General features: G+C 38.2%; 1 protein-coding gene across 1 annotated transcript in view; it reads right to left on the bottom strand.

The window, feature by feature from the left end:
- LOC146131749 (high affinity cGMP-specific 3',5'-cyclic phosphodiesterase 9A-like) overlaps positions 1-14,251 on the bottom strand; it is a 30,061-nt gene extending 15,810 nt beyond the window's left edge. Inside the window, exon 1 of the mRNA XM_083396723.1 lies at positions 13,940-14,251. Coding sequence (XP_083252849.1) covers positions 13,940-14,211 — 272 coding nt within the window. The 5' untranslated portion in view covers positions 14,212-14,251. The remainder of the gene's footprint in view (positions 1-13,939) is intronic.
- Positions 14,252-14,629: the final 378 nt, after the last annotated feature.

Below are 14,629 nucleotides of genomic sequence, written 5' to 3'. Positions count from 1 at the left end.
ACCTCAATGCTTACGAAAGTACTAGTGTTTTTAATTTATGTTACATTTAATTTACTGTTTTTTTTTAAACTTTAGATATACGTTTTTGTCACGGTTTAGTCCAGCGAATATTTAACACAAACAATGCTTAACCCACTGGCTTATAAGAGGTGCTAGAAAAAATTTAATCGGAATTAAGTCGCAAAGGAACTTAAACTGTCTCAAGAGTTAACACCTTCTCCGTGTGCGATCCCAGCTGCGCAATTCAAAGCGAAACTTCACAGAATTTGTGTCAAAGTCAAGAAACAGGAGATAAATCAAGGAACCAAGTGAAGTGGAGCGCTTATCTTGTGGCCACCCGCTGGGAATCCGCTCACAACCTTACTTCTCATCTTTCCGTTTCAATCCATTTCCATCAGATAACCGCGCCCTCATCCGATATAACCAACGCTCGGCTCATCCGATCCATCACCGCTTCAAGGTCACGTCGTCCTTGAGCCAATCGCGCGACTTTGACGTCACAATGCGAGCGTCAACAATTCCGGGAGCCTGTGTTTCGCGGAAAAGCTCGCGCGCTTGTTTTCCTTGCCCGGCTAATTTGCGTCGCGTATTGGAAAGTTTGTTTTCTTTGGCCGGAAATTTGCGGAGGTTTTCCCGCAGATGTTCGGAATCGGTCCAAAGTGTTTATTGCCATGTTCGCGGCGACCGCAGACGCACAATTCCGGCTAAAAATGGGATTTCCGTGAAACACTTGGCTTTGTATTCTGCGTATAATGTAAGAAAACAACTCATCGGCCCTTATCTCTGGTTTAAAGTGTTTTGATTGAATCTTTATGGAGTCTCGTGGTTTCGATTTTAACAGCGTCATTTTATTGAGTTTTTTTAAGAAGTGGGTAAGAATTTTTTTATTAAAAATTAAAAGTCTCGTTAAATATTCCAGTGGCTGTTATAAATATCCTCAGTATGTCTATAGTTATTTTTCCAGTGTTTTCCCATACTACTTGTGAGTTCCAACACATTTTTGTGTTTTCCCATCATTTTCAACAACCTCGCAACCACAGGCACTCAACAATGAACTGCAATTATTCCACAAATTGTAGCTCTCCCCACCAGATGTTTGCAGAATACGTAATGTTACTCGACATGTCAAATATCGGTAGGAGCGTCACTTTTCCCACAACCTGAACTCGTGGGAACAAAAGTTGCATCGCGATCCATTCAGCGCCTGTTACGCGATCACACGTAACAATGGGATAGCTGCAAAGCGCGCGCAGTTAGCGGCAGAAACGCCTAATTATCCCAAGTAGTTGTTGGACGACAAGAAAGTCCCTTTGTATACGTAACAATTGGTAACAATCGGTGACGCGCGGTACGTCGATATCTGGGTTAAATACTGAGGCTGCGATTTTGTTGTGAGATAAATTTTTTGTTCAATAAAATATCGAATAAAACCCCTTTTGCCTTAACATTGTTTTTATTGCACTCAATCGCTATTTAGAAAATCAAAAAAAATAAGAACCTTGAAAATAAATGACGACTTTAACTTTATTTAATCAAGAATTTTATTGTTGACCATTTTTTAATTGGATTTTTTGGATTTACTGTTTCAAGTTTAAAACGTTAACAAAATATATCCTGGTTATCAAAATTAGTTTTACTGAATCTTCATATTTTTAGAACCGGAAACAAAATAAAGTTTGTGCATTTTAAAATGGCCTAGACTAGACAAAGAAATGTCAATTGTTTAAGTATTAAAATAATTTTGTTTTTAACTGCCCTAAGTTTGTCATTTCTCGTTCGTGTGGTTTAAGTTTTGTGTGGTTTAAATAAAAAAGAGGTTTACTAGATTAAAATACAATTTAAAAAATAGAAACTAGGAAGACCAAAATGTGGCTCACTCTTCGCAAACAAATTCATCTTCTAATTTTCTTCTTCCCCGCCCCTCCCTTAATTTACGATCACACCCCTTCGCTGATCAACTTGTGACAAATTTGATGTTTTCAAACCTCGTTGTTTTCACAAAATGTCGCGAGAAGTTTCTTTCATCTTGCTTTTCCAGCGACCCAATTACCGGCGAGGACATCTCGAGTGGAAACATACATTACGTCATCACTTGCTTATCTGGCAACACATCTGAGGCTAGTGACGTCAGCATGTTTGCGACAATTCGAGGTGGGTTGGTCAAAGCATCTGCTCGCGACAAATTGCGCAATTACGCCCAACTCCCGGTGCCCGGTTGTGATTGTTGTTCTTGGAGATGATTGCTCGCCAACCTTTCCTTAAACTTGCGCACTTGAAACAAATCTGTGTATTCTATCACTACAACATACACCGACACTTCCTGGATTGGAGAAATAATGACTAATGTGGAATGAATAGCCCATACACAAGAAAAATTTGTTCCATAGGGTTTACAAAATGCTTCTTATTTTTGTGCAGCTTTTGGTATTGCTTTTGTATAGGATTTTAAGATACGATTTACGATTTAATTTTGCGAAACCAAAGCCCATACAGGGTTAGGTAGCATTTTGTGAATGTTTAAAATTCTTGGAAGAAAATGAAGTTTACAAATGCTTCTTACTTTTGGAGCATAATGGTTGGAAGTTGTAGTAAGACCAACATCGTTGAAGTTGAAAATGAATAAAGAGTTATTCGAAACGTCCAAAATGCAACCTACTTCTGTATGGGCTTTGATATTCTTATCACGTCTTCTTACTTTTGTATTGGCTTTAAAACTAGACAATTTACAACACTTTTTCCAATTTGTAGTTTTCTATGTTTTGATGCCGACTTTACGCATGACGCAGTTGAAATCGGACGCGACACGTTTTTCCGTTTGTCCGCGACACTTACGTCGCAATTGGGGCTCAAATGTCGCGCTTATCTGCTGCAATCGCTCCCCTCTTTGCTACTTTACTTTCACTCGTCTGCTGTTAATTCAACTTGGACTCGAATTCGATTACACGCTTTGTGGTGCGATTTACATGGTCGTGTCGCCGATCATTCAAAGGATCAAACAAACTATTGTTGTCGTCAAAATTACACCGGGAAATTTTCTCGGAAAATTGTTGCAGTTTTGTTGAGTTTTCTAAATGATGTAGGTTTGCATTACAATGGTGACTGAAATTTAGCATGGCGTCATTTTGAGAAACAAGGAAATGTTGTCTGTTTTAAAAATACTATTTTCTAAACATCTAAGTTTTTGTTGAAAGTGGTTCTTTGTCATTTTTATTTGATAAAATATTCTTATGGTTTGTGAATTTTTTGGATTCTGTTTATAAGTTTGATCTCATGTTGTTAACCAAGATGTTAATTATGAAATCAAAGTAAATCCTATTTTTCTTTTCTTCCTTTCTTCTTTTAAAGCCAAAATAGGAATCGTTTAAGTCCCATTTTTGGGTGATTTATAAAGAACTAGGAAAAATATACAGCCTGTTGCTACGAGGTATAGTATACTAAAAGAAGCTCTTCCGGCAATATGTTTAGCGTGGCGTTGTTTCATTCCCTGACAAAGGCGTCTTGTATAGGTAGCCGAAGAGTCGAATAAAATAAATACTCAAAAAAGAAAAGAACTTCTTGTAGTATAATAAGAATACCTTTTATCCACTTCCAATACAAACTCCGTGTTTTTCTTAACCCGGCCAATTGCGATCACGTTCTTTGGTGGAAGTAATGACCATCTGAGGTTAGTGGGGTAATTTGCCGGGATTTAGTGCCACTACGAGACCTACCCACCTTCGGGGAATCCATTAGCCCTCATAAGATAGGATCAAATGTTTTGCTGGTTCTGGCTTGGCATGGCTGGCATTCAGTGGTGGAGAGCAATGAACTCCAGGTTTATTTGCTTTTCTATAAGCCTTTAATAAACTGGCTGCAGTCTGGAGTTGGCCGCGTGTAATTGAATTTATGCGCTTCACAAAAAGGAGAAAAACCCATCAGTTTTATTTTCACAGCGGTTTAGTTTTCGACTGATCCTTTCAATTGTTGCGAGAGCGAGAAGTCAATTGTTTCTTTCGATAGCATCTTAGCGGGCTCTGTTTGCGTACATTAGCCACTAAACACCTATTATGCGGCTATTTTTAGACCGACCGCCGACCCCAGGTTGTTAGGACGAACAAATTACTGTTGAAATTGCAGATAAGCTGGTGATAAGCATGCAAAGAACGCACACTTCTGTGGAATATGCAAGCTGCGTAAACCTTAAATACCAACAGCTATAGGTACTATTGTTTGGACGTTCCAATAAAACAATATGCATTGTTGACGACATAACATCTGTTGTAGCAAAAGAAAAATAACAAAACAACCAAACAAAGCTAACATTGTTTAAACGTTCCAATCGATATAACAACGCCCTTTGCATGTTAGTTATAAGTTGCTATCAACGGTTATAAACTCTATGCAGCGAGGGATTCTCAAGTGAGGTGCTGATAGTTTATAGTGTTTGGAATTTTGAACATTTAACAAAGCAGCCTGAACGAGCTATCTGTTGACAAATTCTATTTATTGAAGGGTGCAAAACCAACAAAACAATCAATTTAAATCTTCCAGCCTCTGTTAATATGGATTCTGATATGGCAAAAATTAGGGCAGTAAAACGAGACATTTTTCTATAAATTGGAGACAGATGCAAAAGTATTTGGCTACAAAAAATTAACCTCTTTGGTTCAAAAATGTCACACACTATATTCATAGCAAGGTAGCTGTTTAATTTAACCCACAAGATAAACAAATTTAAATGGACTGTTGTAGAGGATTGCAGACAAATGACCTTTCGTGGCTGAAAGGACAGCTTTTGATTTTCGCAATTTTTTTTAAGTGTCCCACAAGAAAAATTATGAAGGATTGCTGTTCAGAATTGCAGACAAATGAGCCGCGTTTGGCGACATTTGTTTAAAAAACATATTTTCGAGTTCTTGAAAAGTGGAAAAACCCAGTTTCTCAATGATAAGATGAAACGAAATTTTCTCCAATGTTTAAAGCACGGCCGTTTGTTGATTGCGGACTTCAAGGGACACTTGTTTAGCTCTTGAGCCAAAATACTCGCTCAATCTTGTTTTAATTGCGGCTGTTGCTATGATTTGAAGCTCGCACGCGAACTCGCAATCTGTCAGCATTCCGGTGCCCTGCTGTTGACATTAAATCAACTTCTGCGACGTCGTTGTGACTTAATTACACGCAACTATCCCGGGGAGCCACGCGACTCACTTGGCTTCTAGGGTTGTCGCCATGATTCCAGTAATTTGCGGCGCTTACCAAGTAAACATATGGCATTTAAAGCAAGGACGTACTTGGATTAATCGCACCACTGGGTTTTTAAGCCAGATACTTTTGAAAATGTAGAAAAACGAGCTCATTTGGGCCAACAAACATTTCGAAAACCGGTTGAAAAATAAAAGGCTACTGCAGAACACATTCGTCTGAATTGATTAGAAAAAACTTCTTGTTTACGAAGTAGAAGAACAGCCCATCTCGTTTTTCAACATTTGTTGCCACCATCTTATCCTTAAATGATGGCTTTTCAAGCGAAAAGTAAAAATCAATTTTCAAGCGAAAAGTAAAAGACAAAATATGGCAGTTGAGGCACGTTATCAAGCTGTTCCTAAGAACAACGAAAACGTAGAAAGGCGTGTTTTATGGAAATCACCTCGTGGTTTACAATGTAAGGCGACGTCTCATTTACTTGACCCTTAATTGACGCTCATAGTTCTCATGAGGTAAACATTGTTTACTGTGAATTTAAATTTCAAAAAATGAACAAAATTGCGAATTTAGGATTTTAGTTTACGAACTGCAACTTGGCATTTATTGGACAAGTTAAGTCAGGATAAAATTAGCCTGCCCTATACTTTGACGAGATTAACTTAAAATATCCAACGAACTTTTTCCTTCAAATAAAACGATTATTTTATTGTTTTATGCCGCACAAAGTGCCTGTAACAACTTATTCTCCACTTGATTTTACTCGGCGCCACATTCTATCGTTTGATTGACGTCTCTAAGCGGATTTCGACTAAAATGTTGAAACCGCAATGATTGTAATGACGACTGGATGTTCATCCACAAGCCAAGACCTTTTTGCACTGGATTGCACTCTCACATACAGCTGGTGATTTACGAGCTACATTCGATTCTTATCTGGAGGTGCAGTGCGCAAAGCGTTGCTTCACAAATAAATCTGCTATTTTCACGAACATTCCAAAGATTATCGCGCATAGGTCAGTTGATGTAACTTTGTGGATGGTGAAAATGATTTAAATTTGATTGAAAACTGACAAAATTTGTTGCAAACATGGGGTTCGTTGGTCATTCTTGCGTAACTAGAACTTTAACCATTGTGACGTCGGCAACGTATATTGTTTTTCTGGAACACTTGAACAATGCTTTATCCTACTATAGGTCTTGGTCATTAAAAATGTTTTAAGTTAAATTTGACTAAAATGTTCTATGATTTATAATGTTCTCAACTTACATAAGGGCACAAATAATCGTCTGAAACACAGACAAGGATGCCTGCATTCAAGTAGCTTTTGCCAGCACGAACTTGCTGGATTTTGTTTTCAGTCCAACCACGATATAGATTCGGTGGATTGTGGTTTGTTGCCGTAAACCTGCTTATAGCGTCACGAATAGCTACTCATCCGATGCCGTTTGAACCGCTAAGATGTCTTGATAAACCATATGGACGATGCTGTGTGTTGAGCCTTGTGCTTATTTGGCGGACACCATATTTAGCATTCGAATTTACGAGTTTCAGGCACAGTTCTACTTTCAACTGTTGGGAAATAATGCTTTGCATGAAGTTGTTTTCAGTTTTATAATAACATGAAAAATAGGTTTTAAAGAACCACTAAAAACACTAGGCCAATAAATTATTTACTAGTTGTATATAATGTACCAACATCTAAAAAAATTATATTTTTGAGGAAAATATTAAATTCTCGACAAACATGAACCCACGTCTTAAAAATTATTTTCGATGTCGTCGTTTCTTGAATTTGGCGCCATATCATGTTGATGTAATGGGAATGTTGTACAATAGGAGCATTATGTAATTGAAGTCGTGAGCTAATTAACACATAGGTCGCTTTCGCTCTTGCAAAACGCGGCGTTTAGCTAATTTACATAAACTTGCAATCGAGTTTCTTTGTGTTAATTGCGCGTAACAAGGGCGTATTGTTTGCAAACACTCACAGCGGCGTGACAAGCGTCAAGTCCTGATCATAAACTTGGAATTTCTCGCAATAATTGTTCCCAGCAGTTCTAGGTTTGTTTGCAAACTACTTGATCGCGAATCACCAGCTTGTTCAGGCAAAGGGTGGGATGAGGTGGTTTGTTATTGGGTTGGGCAGCTCAAACCTCACGATTTCCCACCAAATGCAATCATGAGAGCGTGGTTTGCAAGAATAATTCCCAGAGCTTCCCACCAGCAATTAAGCGCCACTTGTCCAATGCACAGCTCCAGCCGGTACGTCTGCCACACACAACACACTATAGCTAAGGAATGGCGCAGGTTTAATTCGCTGATGGCTTCTGGCGTTTGCTTGAGATTCGGCGTCACTAATTGCGACCCTCTTAAGTAGTTTGCAGCGCCGTAAACACTTGAGCGCCTGTTAAGGTCTAAACAAGAACCACAGAGGTTTGGAAAGTTCGAAAACAACTTTATTATAAACACGCTTGTTTTAGCTCTTTGGGTGATTTTTCCGCAGGATGACAGATTGGCGTAATGCAATTAAGGTTTGTTTTCAAATAGGGTGGAAATAACAAAAGGACACAGCGTTTCTTGATATGCATACGACGTTTTGGTGGAAACACGATATCCAGAAATAAAACACAAGATAAAATATCTATGGGCTTTGCTCATTGAACTGGAGTCTATGGAATTTTTAATGGATTCGCATTATGGCCTTTCTATTTATTATTTGCCAATCTGTGTACAGCACTGACACATTCAAGCACGATTATGTATAACTGCGCTCTGACACTTCAGAAGTTATTCCGACCAACGGTAACGGCGCACATATCATAGTAAATCTACAGAGAAGCTAACCTTATCAGTCGCATGTTTCATATGACACCGGGAGCTTTAGATAAGCAAACCGAATTCAGCTGATCAATTAGGAATTTAGTGCAAGCAAGGATTACGTACAGCAATTGGTTTACAAAAGTTGAAAAATGCTAATTATTTGCAGTAATTTTGTTAACTTCCTGTTGTGAAAGAATTAATCTTTGGCATGTAATTTCAAGGGAGCTAAAGGATTGGCGAGTTTGGGCCACGTAGAAATGTTTGACAGCCAGCAGCCTGGAGGTTCTAGTTGCTCTGTGTTTCTTTGTTTCTTTATGTTCGCAACAGTTTGCGCAAAACCGACACTGGAAGATCTCACGATAAGGAATCGCGCGTGCTACGATTTAATTAAAGCGGCGTTGCCAGGGAAACCGCAGGGAACAATGGGACGCGTCGCGCGTTTCGCGTCACAACAATCGCGTTTGTGTGGAACACAAGGTTAAAAGTTGCTCTCAAGGTTAAACTTTTTCACAGTTTCTTCAGCAGCGCCACGTTGTATTGTAAAAATTATTGTTGACTCATACAATAAAATGACACCCTCAACTTTGAAATAACATTTTCAATATAAAAACAATAACTTGTATAAGACTGATTTATTTGAGATTACGCCTTGAAGTAAGAGTTAGGAGTGTTTTATTGGAAGCACAAATAATGAATTGGATTTGGAAAAACTACCAGAAATAATTGTTTATCTTTAAAATAATGTTCTGTCACAATAGCAATTAAATTGTTGAAAGTTATATTTTTTTAACTTTATTTGGGAATACTAAATGTATGTATGCAGTGATTTTGTAATACATTTCGTGGATTAGCCATCAAAACATAAAATGGTTAATTATACTTGAAATAGTCTAATATTATAGTGGCGAAGATTGTGCACAGCCCTATCTTGGTCAATCAATAGTCGTCTCGTATCCTGGATCTACAACTCTACAATCGCTAGTTTTCGACCGCCAGAAAAATCCCTTTCCATGACCGAATTAGCTCGTTAGGCGGGCGCCGGTTCATTTCTTTTCGATTCGCGCCCTTTTACCAAACAACCACGCCCCTGTCGCGCCCACAAAACACCGATTGTGGAAGATATGAGCTGCAAGTGGCTCGTTAGGCAGCTTGCAACTCTAGGCCTTGTAACGTTGCCTTGCATGCGATACGGGCATTACAGCCCACGTTTCACACCGTGCGATGTTTGCATTGGAAGCCTCGTGTCTTGTGCTTTTGTGTAAAGCCGCGCCCAACCTCAACTACTCCTACCTATGTTTTTAACCATGTCTATAGCGCCTCAATTATTAAGCTTTTGTAATTATTTTAGTTGCACAAAAATAGTCCAATAGTTCAACAATTTAAACGTTTCGTGCCCTGATTTGTTTGAATATTTAGAATTAAAAATACCTGAGGCGTTTTTCTTTTTAAACCAATTAAACATGAATTGAAACTGACTTAGGATCCGCTAATAAGGGACTCACTGCTCTGTTTTTTAAACCCAAACTTAGCGCATTTTTTTTCAAAAATGTGTAGCATAACTTTACTCGAAATTTTCTGAATTTTGTTTTTTTCTTCGAATAATACTGTAATATTCAAACAATCTACGGCAATGTTTTTTTTAATTTTACTGTATTTTTTTTACTGTAGAAACGCCCAACTTCTCCTTAACATTTTGTTAAATCGCTATAAACATGTATGCGTAGTGCCATCTAGCGGCCGATTATCACTACAATTTATGCCACAAGGTGGTGCGTTACAAACTTGTCCTAAAAGCCGATTCTGTGGCCATTGTGGGCTTTTCAAGTTATGAAAAGATAAAACACATCGCTTATTTTCTTTCCCATATTATACAAAATGCTGCCTAAATAAAAATAGCTGGTATTTTAACAATAGTTGGCAAGTCGTATTTAACCAAAGTGTGACTTTTGAAATATGCTTTACACAGATTGAACGTAACGTAAAAATTTGGAGTAACAAGGATATGGGTTTGTGATAATATGGTGGTGACATTATATCCACTTTAATATTATTATTGGCCTCTTAAATCGGTGCAGGCCCTTTAAAGTTTTGCCTATAGATGAAATTTTTGTACATTTTTTTAGATTTTAAACTTGAAATCGACTTTAAATTTGACGCCAGACAGCAAAGGTTACATTCATGATTGATTCCACTTCTACGGACGTCAGTTGGTATTTGTGGGGTTACCTGAGATTAAATCAAACGCAAACGTCATTTTAAATCATGTTCGATTGCTATCAAATGTAAGGTTCGAAATATTCGTTCTGTGTGAAAATCTTACTTCGATTCTGCACGCAGAAGTTCCATTACGATTGCTATCTTGTATAATTTGCTGTGCCCTGAACGCTAGAAAGTGGCCGCAAAAGCGAACGTATTTTTAAAGTCGTCTCACGCGATATGGACATTTGCTCGAAACAGCTGGCAGCTAATTTGCAAGATACGACATTTTTATATTTGCAATAACTTGTAAAGCACAGAGGTTACGCTGTCCTAGGCGCTTTGCTGTAACTTATTTAATATCCCAAAGAAATCGACTGGAAAATTTTAACTTTGCTAAAAAAATGACCTCGATGAAAAATATTTGAAAAGTTAAAACATTTCCAGGCAATCGAAAACAATTGTTCATAAGCATATTTAAAGGTGATTGCCTATTCTTACGGTTTTCACCATTAATATGTTAAACTGGCGTTATTGTTTAAGCACAACCGCTGGTCTCAGTGTGTTTAGTGCGTGTTATGTAGTGTGTGGTTAACCAACGGTGTCTGTCGCAAAACGCTTGTCTCCTTGTTCGAGTGAAGTTGGAGATTGAATCTTGCTTGGGCCACCCCAGCGTCGCTAAATCGTGATAATCTGCGGCGGGAATCTGCGATGCGACACAATGATAAATGGCCACCGGTTTGTCGCGAAAACCAACGCAGAATTTGACGCTTTGCTCGCAAGAATGCGACTTAAGCATTCAGGACGAGAAATGGAAATCAAACCTCAAGAAATCACAAAAGTTTGGCGATAAAATGATAAATCATTGAAGCTTATTGGCCGGAGGTTGTAGTTAGAATTAACCATTCTGAAACTATAGGTAGCTTTTTGTTAATGTTTCGCATAAATCTTTATTCTTTGAAAATAAATGTTTAAAATGCCACCTACTTCTGTGTGGGCTTTGATATTAATTCTTCATCTAACTACAACACCCAACCATGCTACCTACTTCCAGACTTTGACATTCATTCTACAAATTAAAAAAAAAATGATATTTTACAAAATCCCCGCATATTTTCCACGTGTTTATACGGAGCTTCGTCGACTGCACGCGATGGTCGGTTGTGTGTAGCGTGGCACGCAATTGTGCAGCAGACAACTTGCACAGACCTAATGATAACGATCAGGTGGCTGCAAATCACCAGATCCCACCACAGACGAGCATTTGTCGCTACAACAACTAGCACTACAAGTAGCGACGGAATTCCGGCACGCAACGCTCGTATCTAAGCCACAAAAAGCTGACACGAAGTTACAAGACCACAAAGCCTCTCTTTTTAAACCACTTTTTTATTTAATTTTTATCCTGGTTTAAACGTCGCTATTTTAGCAACATCCTGGCGATTTTTAAAGTAAAAAAAATTACGGAAAAACGAATTACCATATTTTCTAATTTCCCATACAATTTGCGCCAGAAATTTACAGATGCTGAGGAAATTGAATTTTAAACAGCGGTTACAATTTTGAATAGCGGTTTGTAGAAATTAAGTCGGCGAAGATATTATCTATAACAATTCCTCACGCAATTTTTATTTTTTAAAGAATAGTAAAGATAGCCTTAATACTTGATAAACTAAGTCGGATGTTTTATCGGCCCTATACATTGGCCAGTCCCAGCTTTAGCACGAATGTAATGTCGGTAGCGTGCAAAGTTGGTTGCGTGAGAAGCTCTCATGTATCAAGCACAACGATCCACGCTCCCGTGTGGAGGTGTCAAAACGCAACCACGTGATCACACACTTCTATTTCGGCGCCACACGCTATTGTGACGACACACAGAGACGCGCGAGTTCGACTTTGCACGCTATATGTCGATATCGGATGATCGCAGCGTACTTTGATCGGATCGGATTCAACCAAAAGTTGATCGGGGATTTTGGAAATGGTAAAAAACTGATTGAGGAGATCATATTTATTTTAAGCCCGCGATAAATATAGTTAAGAAAAAAGATGGAAATAAGCATTTTTTTGAAATGTTTTTGTTGACTTTTATTAGAATTTCTCAATAGAGAAAATTGTATTTGTGTTTAACTGAAACAAACACAGATATCAACTTATATCGATTTGATAGAACGCGTATCACACGTGAAATCATTACCTACTACATTTTCAGCATCTAACCTATACTTTTAAACAACAACGTAACGTACCAGTTAGGGTTGTAAAGGGGTGGAAAGTTTCCGGGAATTTTGGAAACTTTCCTGGAAACTTTCCGGGAATTTTGAAAGACCCGGGAATAATGGGAATATTGGGAAATTTTCAAATTTGGCATTTATTATGTTTAAAACATTGGTTAAATATTTTATTAACCAGAAAAAATATTAAAAACCTGTCTTGCGTATTTCTAGACGAGCAGGAGGACATGCTATCCGGCAGCAACTAGTACAGGGGTCGGCAACCTTTTTCTAGTCGCGGGCCTAAACCAAACTAGAAAGATATCTGAGGACCGCACAATAAGTTAACTAAGAATTGTGTTATTAAAATGCTAGAACAACTGTAAATCAGGCGGGTATCGTTTTTTGCGCTTAAAGACGTGTTTAATTACATTTAAGGAGACAGTAAAGTGTTGGCGCAAAGCGCGAAAAAAAGCGTTTGTTTGGTTAAAATTCGAGTCCACACGTCGTCATCCATACTACTAATGAAAAGTGTAATGAAATTACTTTGAAGAAACGAGATAACTTTATTGGTTAATCTAATTCAATATTTGCTAAGTTTTTAAAAGTCTGGGCCTGGCGAGCCAAGTGAGCACATTTTTTTTTGGTATTCTTTTAAATTTCTTTCCAGTTTTTATTACGCTGCCGAAAATAATAAAATGTTAAAAAAAAGACAAAAAATTTTAAATACGTTTTCTGTTTGTCCAAAAAGTATGTGAAATATACTCGTGTCTATTTTGTCAAATAGGCGGCGGGCCGGATGAATTACTTTGACGGCCCGTAGGTTGCCGACCCCTGAACTAGTACAACGACTTTGTAACTCACAAAACAACAAAATTTTAAAGATTTAGCTACCGTAAGCTGGGGATATTTTGGCCCAGACCGATCAGTGTAGTTTTCACAGTAAAAGGCCATTATTTCCTGTTTCAATATCAAACTAAGATTGTTTTAAAAGTTTCCGAAAATTCCCGTTAATTCCCAAAATTTCCATGGAAAGTTTCCGCTCTGAAAAATCCCAGGAATTTTGCAACCCTAGTAATAGTCCCGGACAAACAGCCACGATAATTGAGTTAGAAGATAAACTCTATAAGACTTAAGATTGGCAAAGGATTCTTGATGAAGCACATTTGTGTGGCAAACCAGGGGAAACAACAAAAAAACAAATGTAGTTTGAATACACTAACAATTCGATTTATCATAACAAAAAAAACGCCAATATATTCCCAAACTGTACAAGTACACGGAATTATCACTCATCATCTTTATTATTTTAAGTCACTCTGATTCACAGTCCTAAATCAAATCGATGCTATAGCTAACCTCACTTTAACGGCAATAACCCACTTGCATCTAGAACTTAAAACCAGTGAAATAAATTTTGCATAGCAATCATCCTATTCAGATACAAATCCTAATAAACGAATCAAATCCCCAAATGTGCTAGTTTAACACCAGAACAACAATTCTCCCCACAACCACCACAAACCTCTCAACTTGCTCCAAACTTTCTTCAGAAGAACTCGTCCCTTCGCTCATCCGATTCACCCGCTCCTTCCCCGGGGAATCCCCTTCCACCCCAGCTTCGCTCAGATCGAGAACAGCCTCGGATGAGGAGCTCCCACTCTGCTCCTCTCCTCCTTCCTCCAGAACCTCCTCCACACTGATGACGTCATCGTCGACCGACGATCGTGACGTCACTCCAAGTTTGGAATCCGTGACGTCATCACTGACGTTTTTAGGTGAGCTGCTTTGGTTCATTGTCGGCAATTTTGCGGTGTTTTTTATTAGAAAAAACTGTTCTTAGCTGAAAAAGAAGATTTTGTTTAATTTTTTGACAAATTTACAAAGGAAACAAAATAATTGTAATAAGGGAAAATATCAATACATGGAAACACCGTTTCCTCGCGTCCCCGCAGCTTCTATTAATAAATACTCAAACAGCTTTAAACTTATCTACAAAGCTTTTTCAATGAAAATATAAAAGTCCTGATATTCGATAACATCGACTAATCTTTCTGTTTTCACGAATGTCTGTTCCCGCACAACATCGTGCTCGTTTCTACACATGACAACACAGCAACGTGGAACGCCGCGTCATAACTCATGATGTCACCCATTTAACCATTACGTCACTCAGCAAAACGCCACAAACACATACGAGCAAGTATGCGAGCAA

Source organism: Ascidiella aspersa, chromosome 9 (assembly GCF_963924565.1).
Source record: "Ascidiella aspersa chromosome 9, kaAscAspe10.2, whole genome shotgun sequence".
Classification (NCBI taxonomy): Eukaryota; Metazoa; Chordata; class Ascidiacea; order Phlebobranchia; family Ascidiidae; genus Ascidiella; species Ascidiella aspersa.
This window is presented reverse-complemented; position numbering and strand designations above follow the sequence as displayed.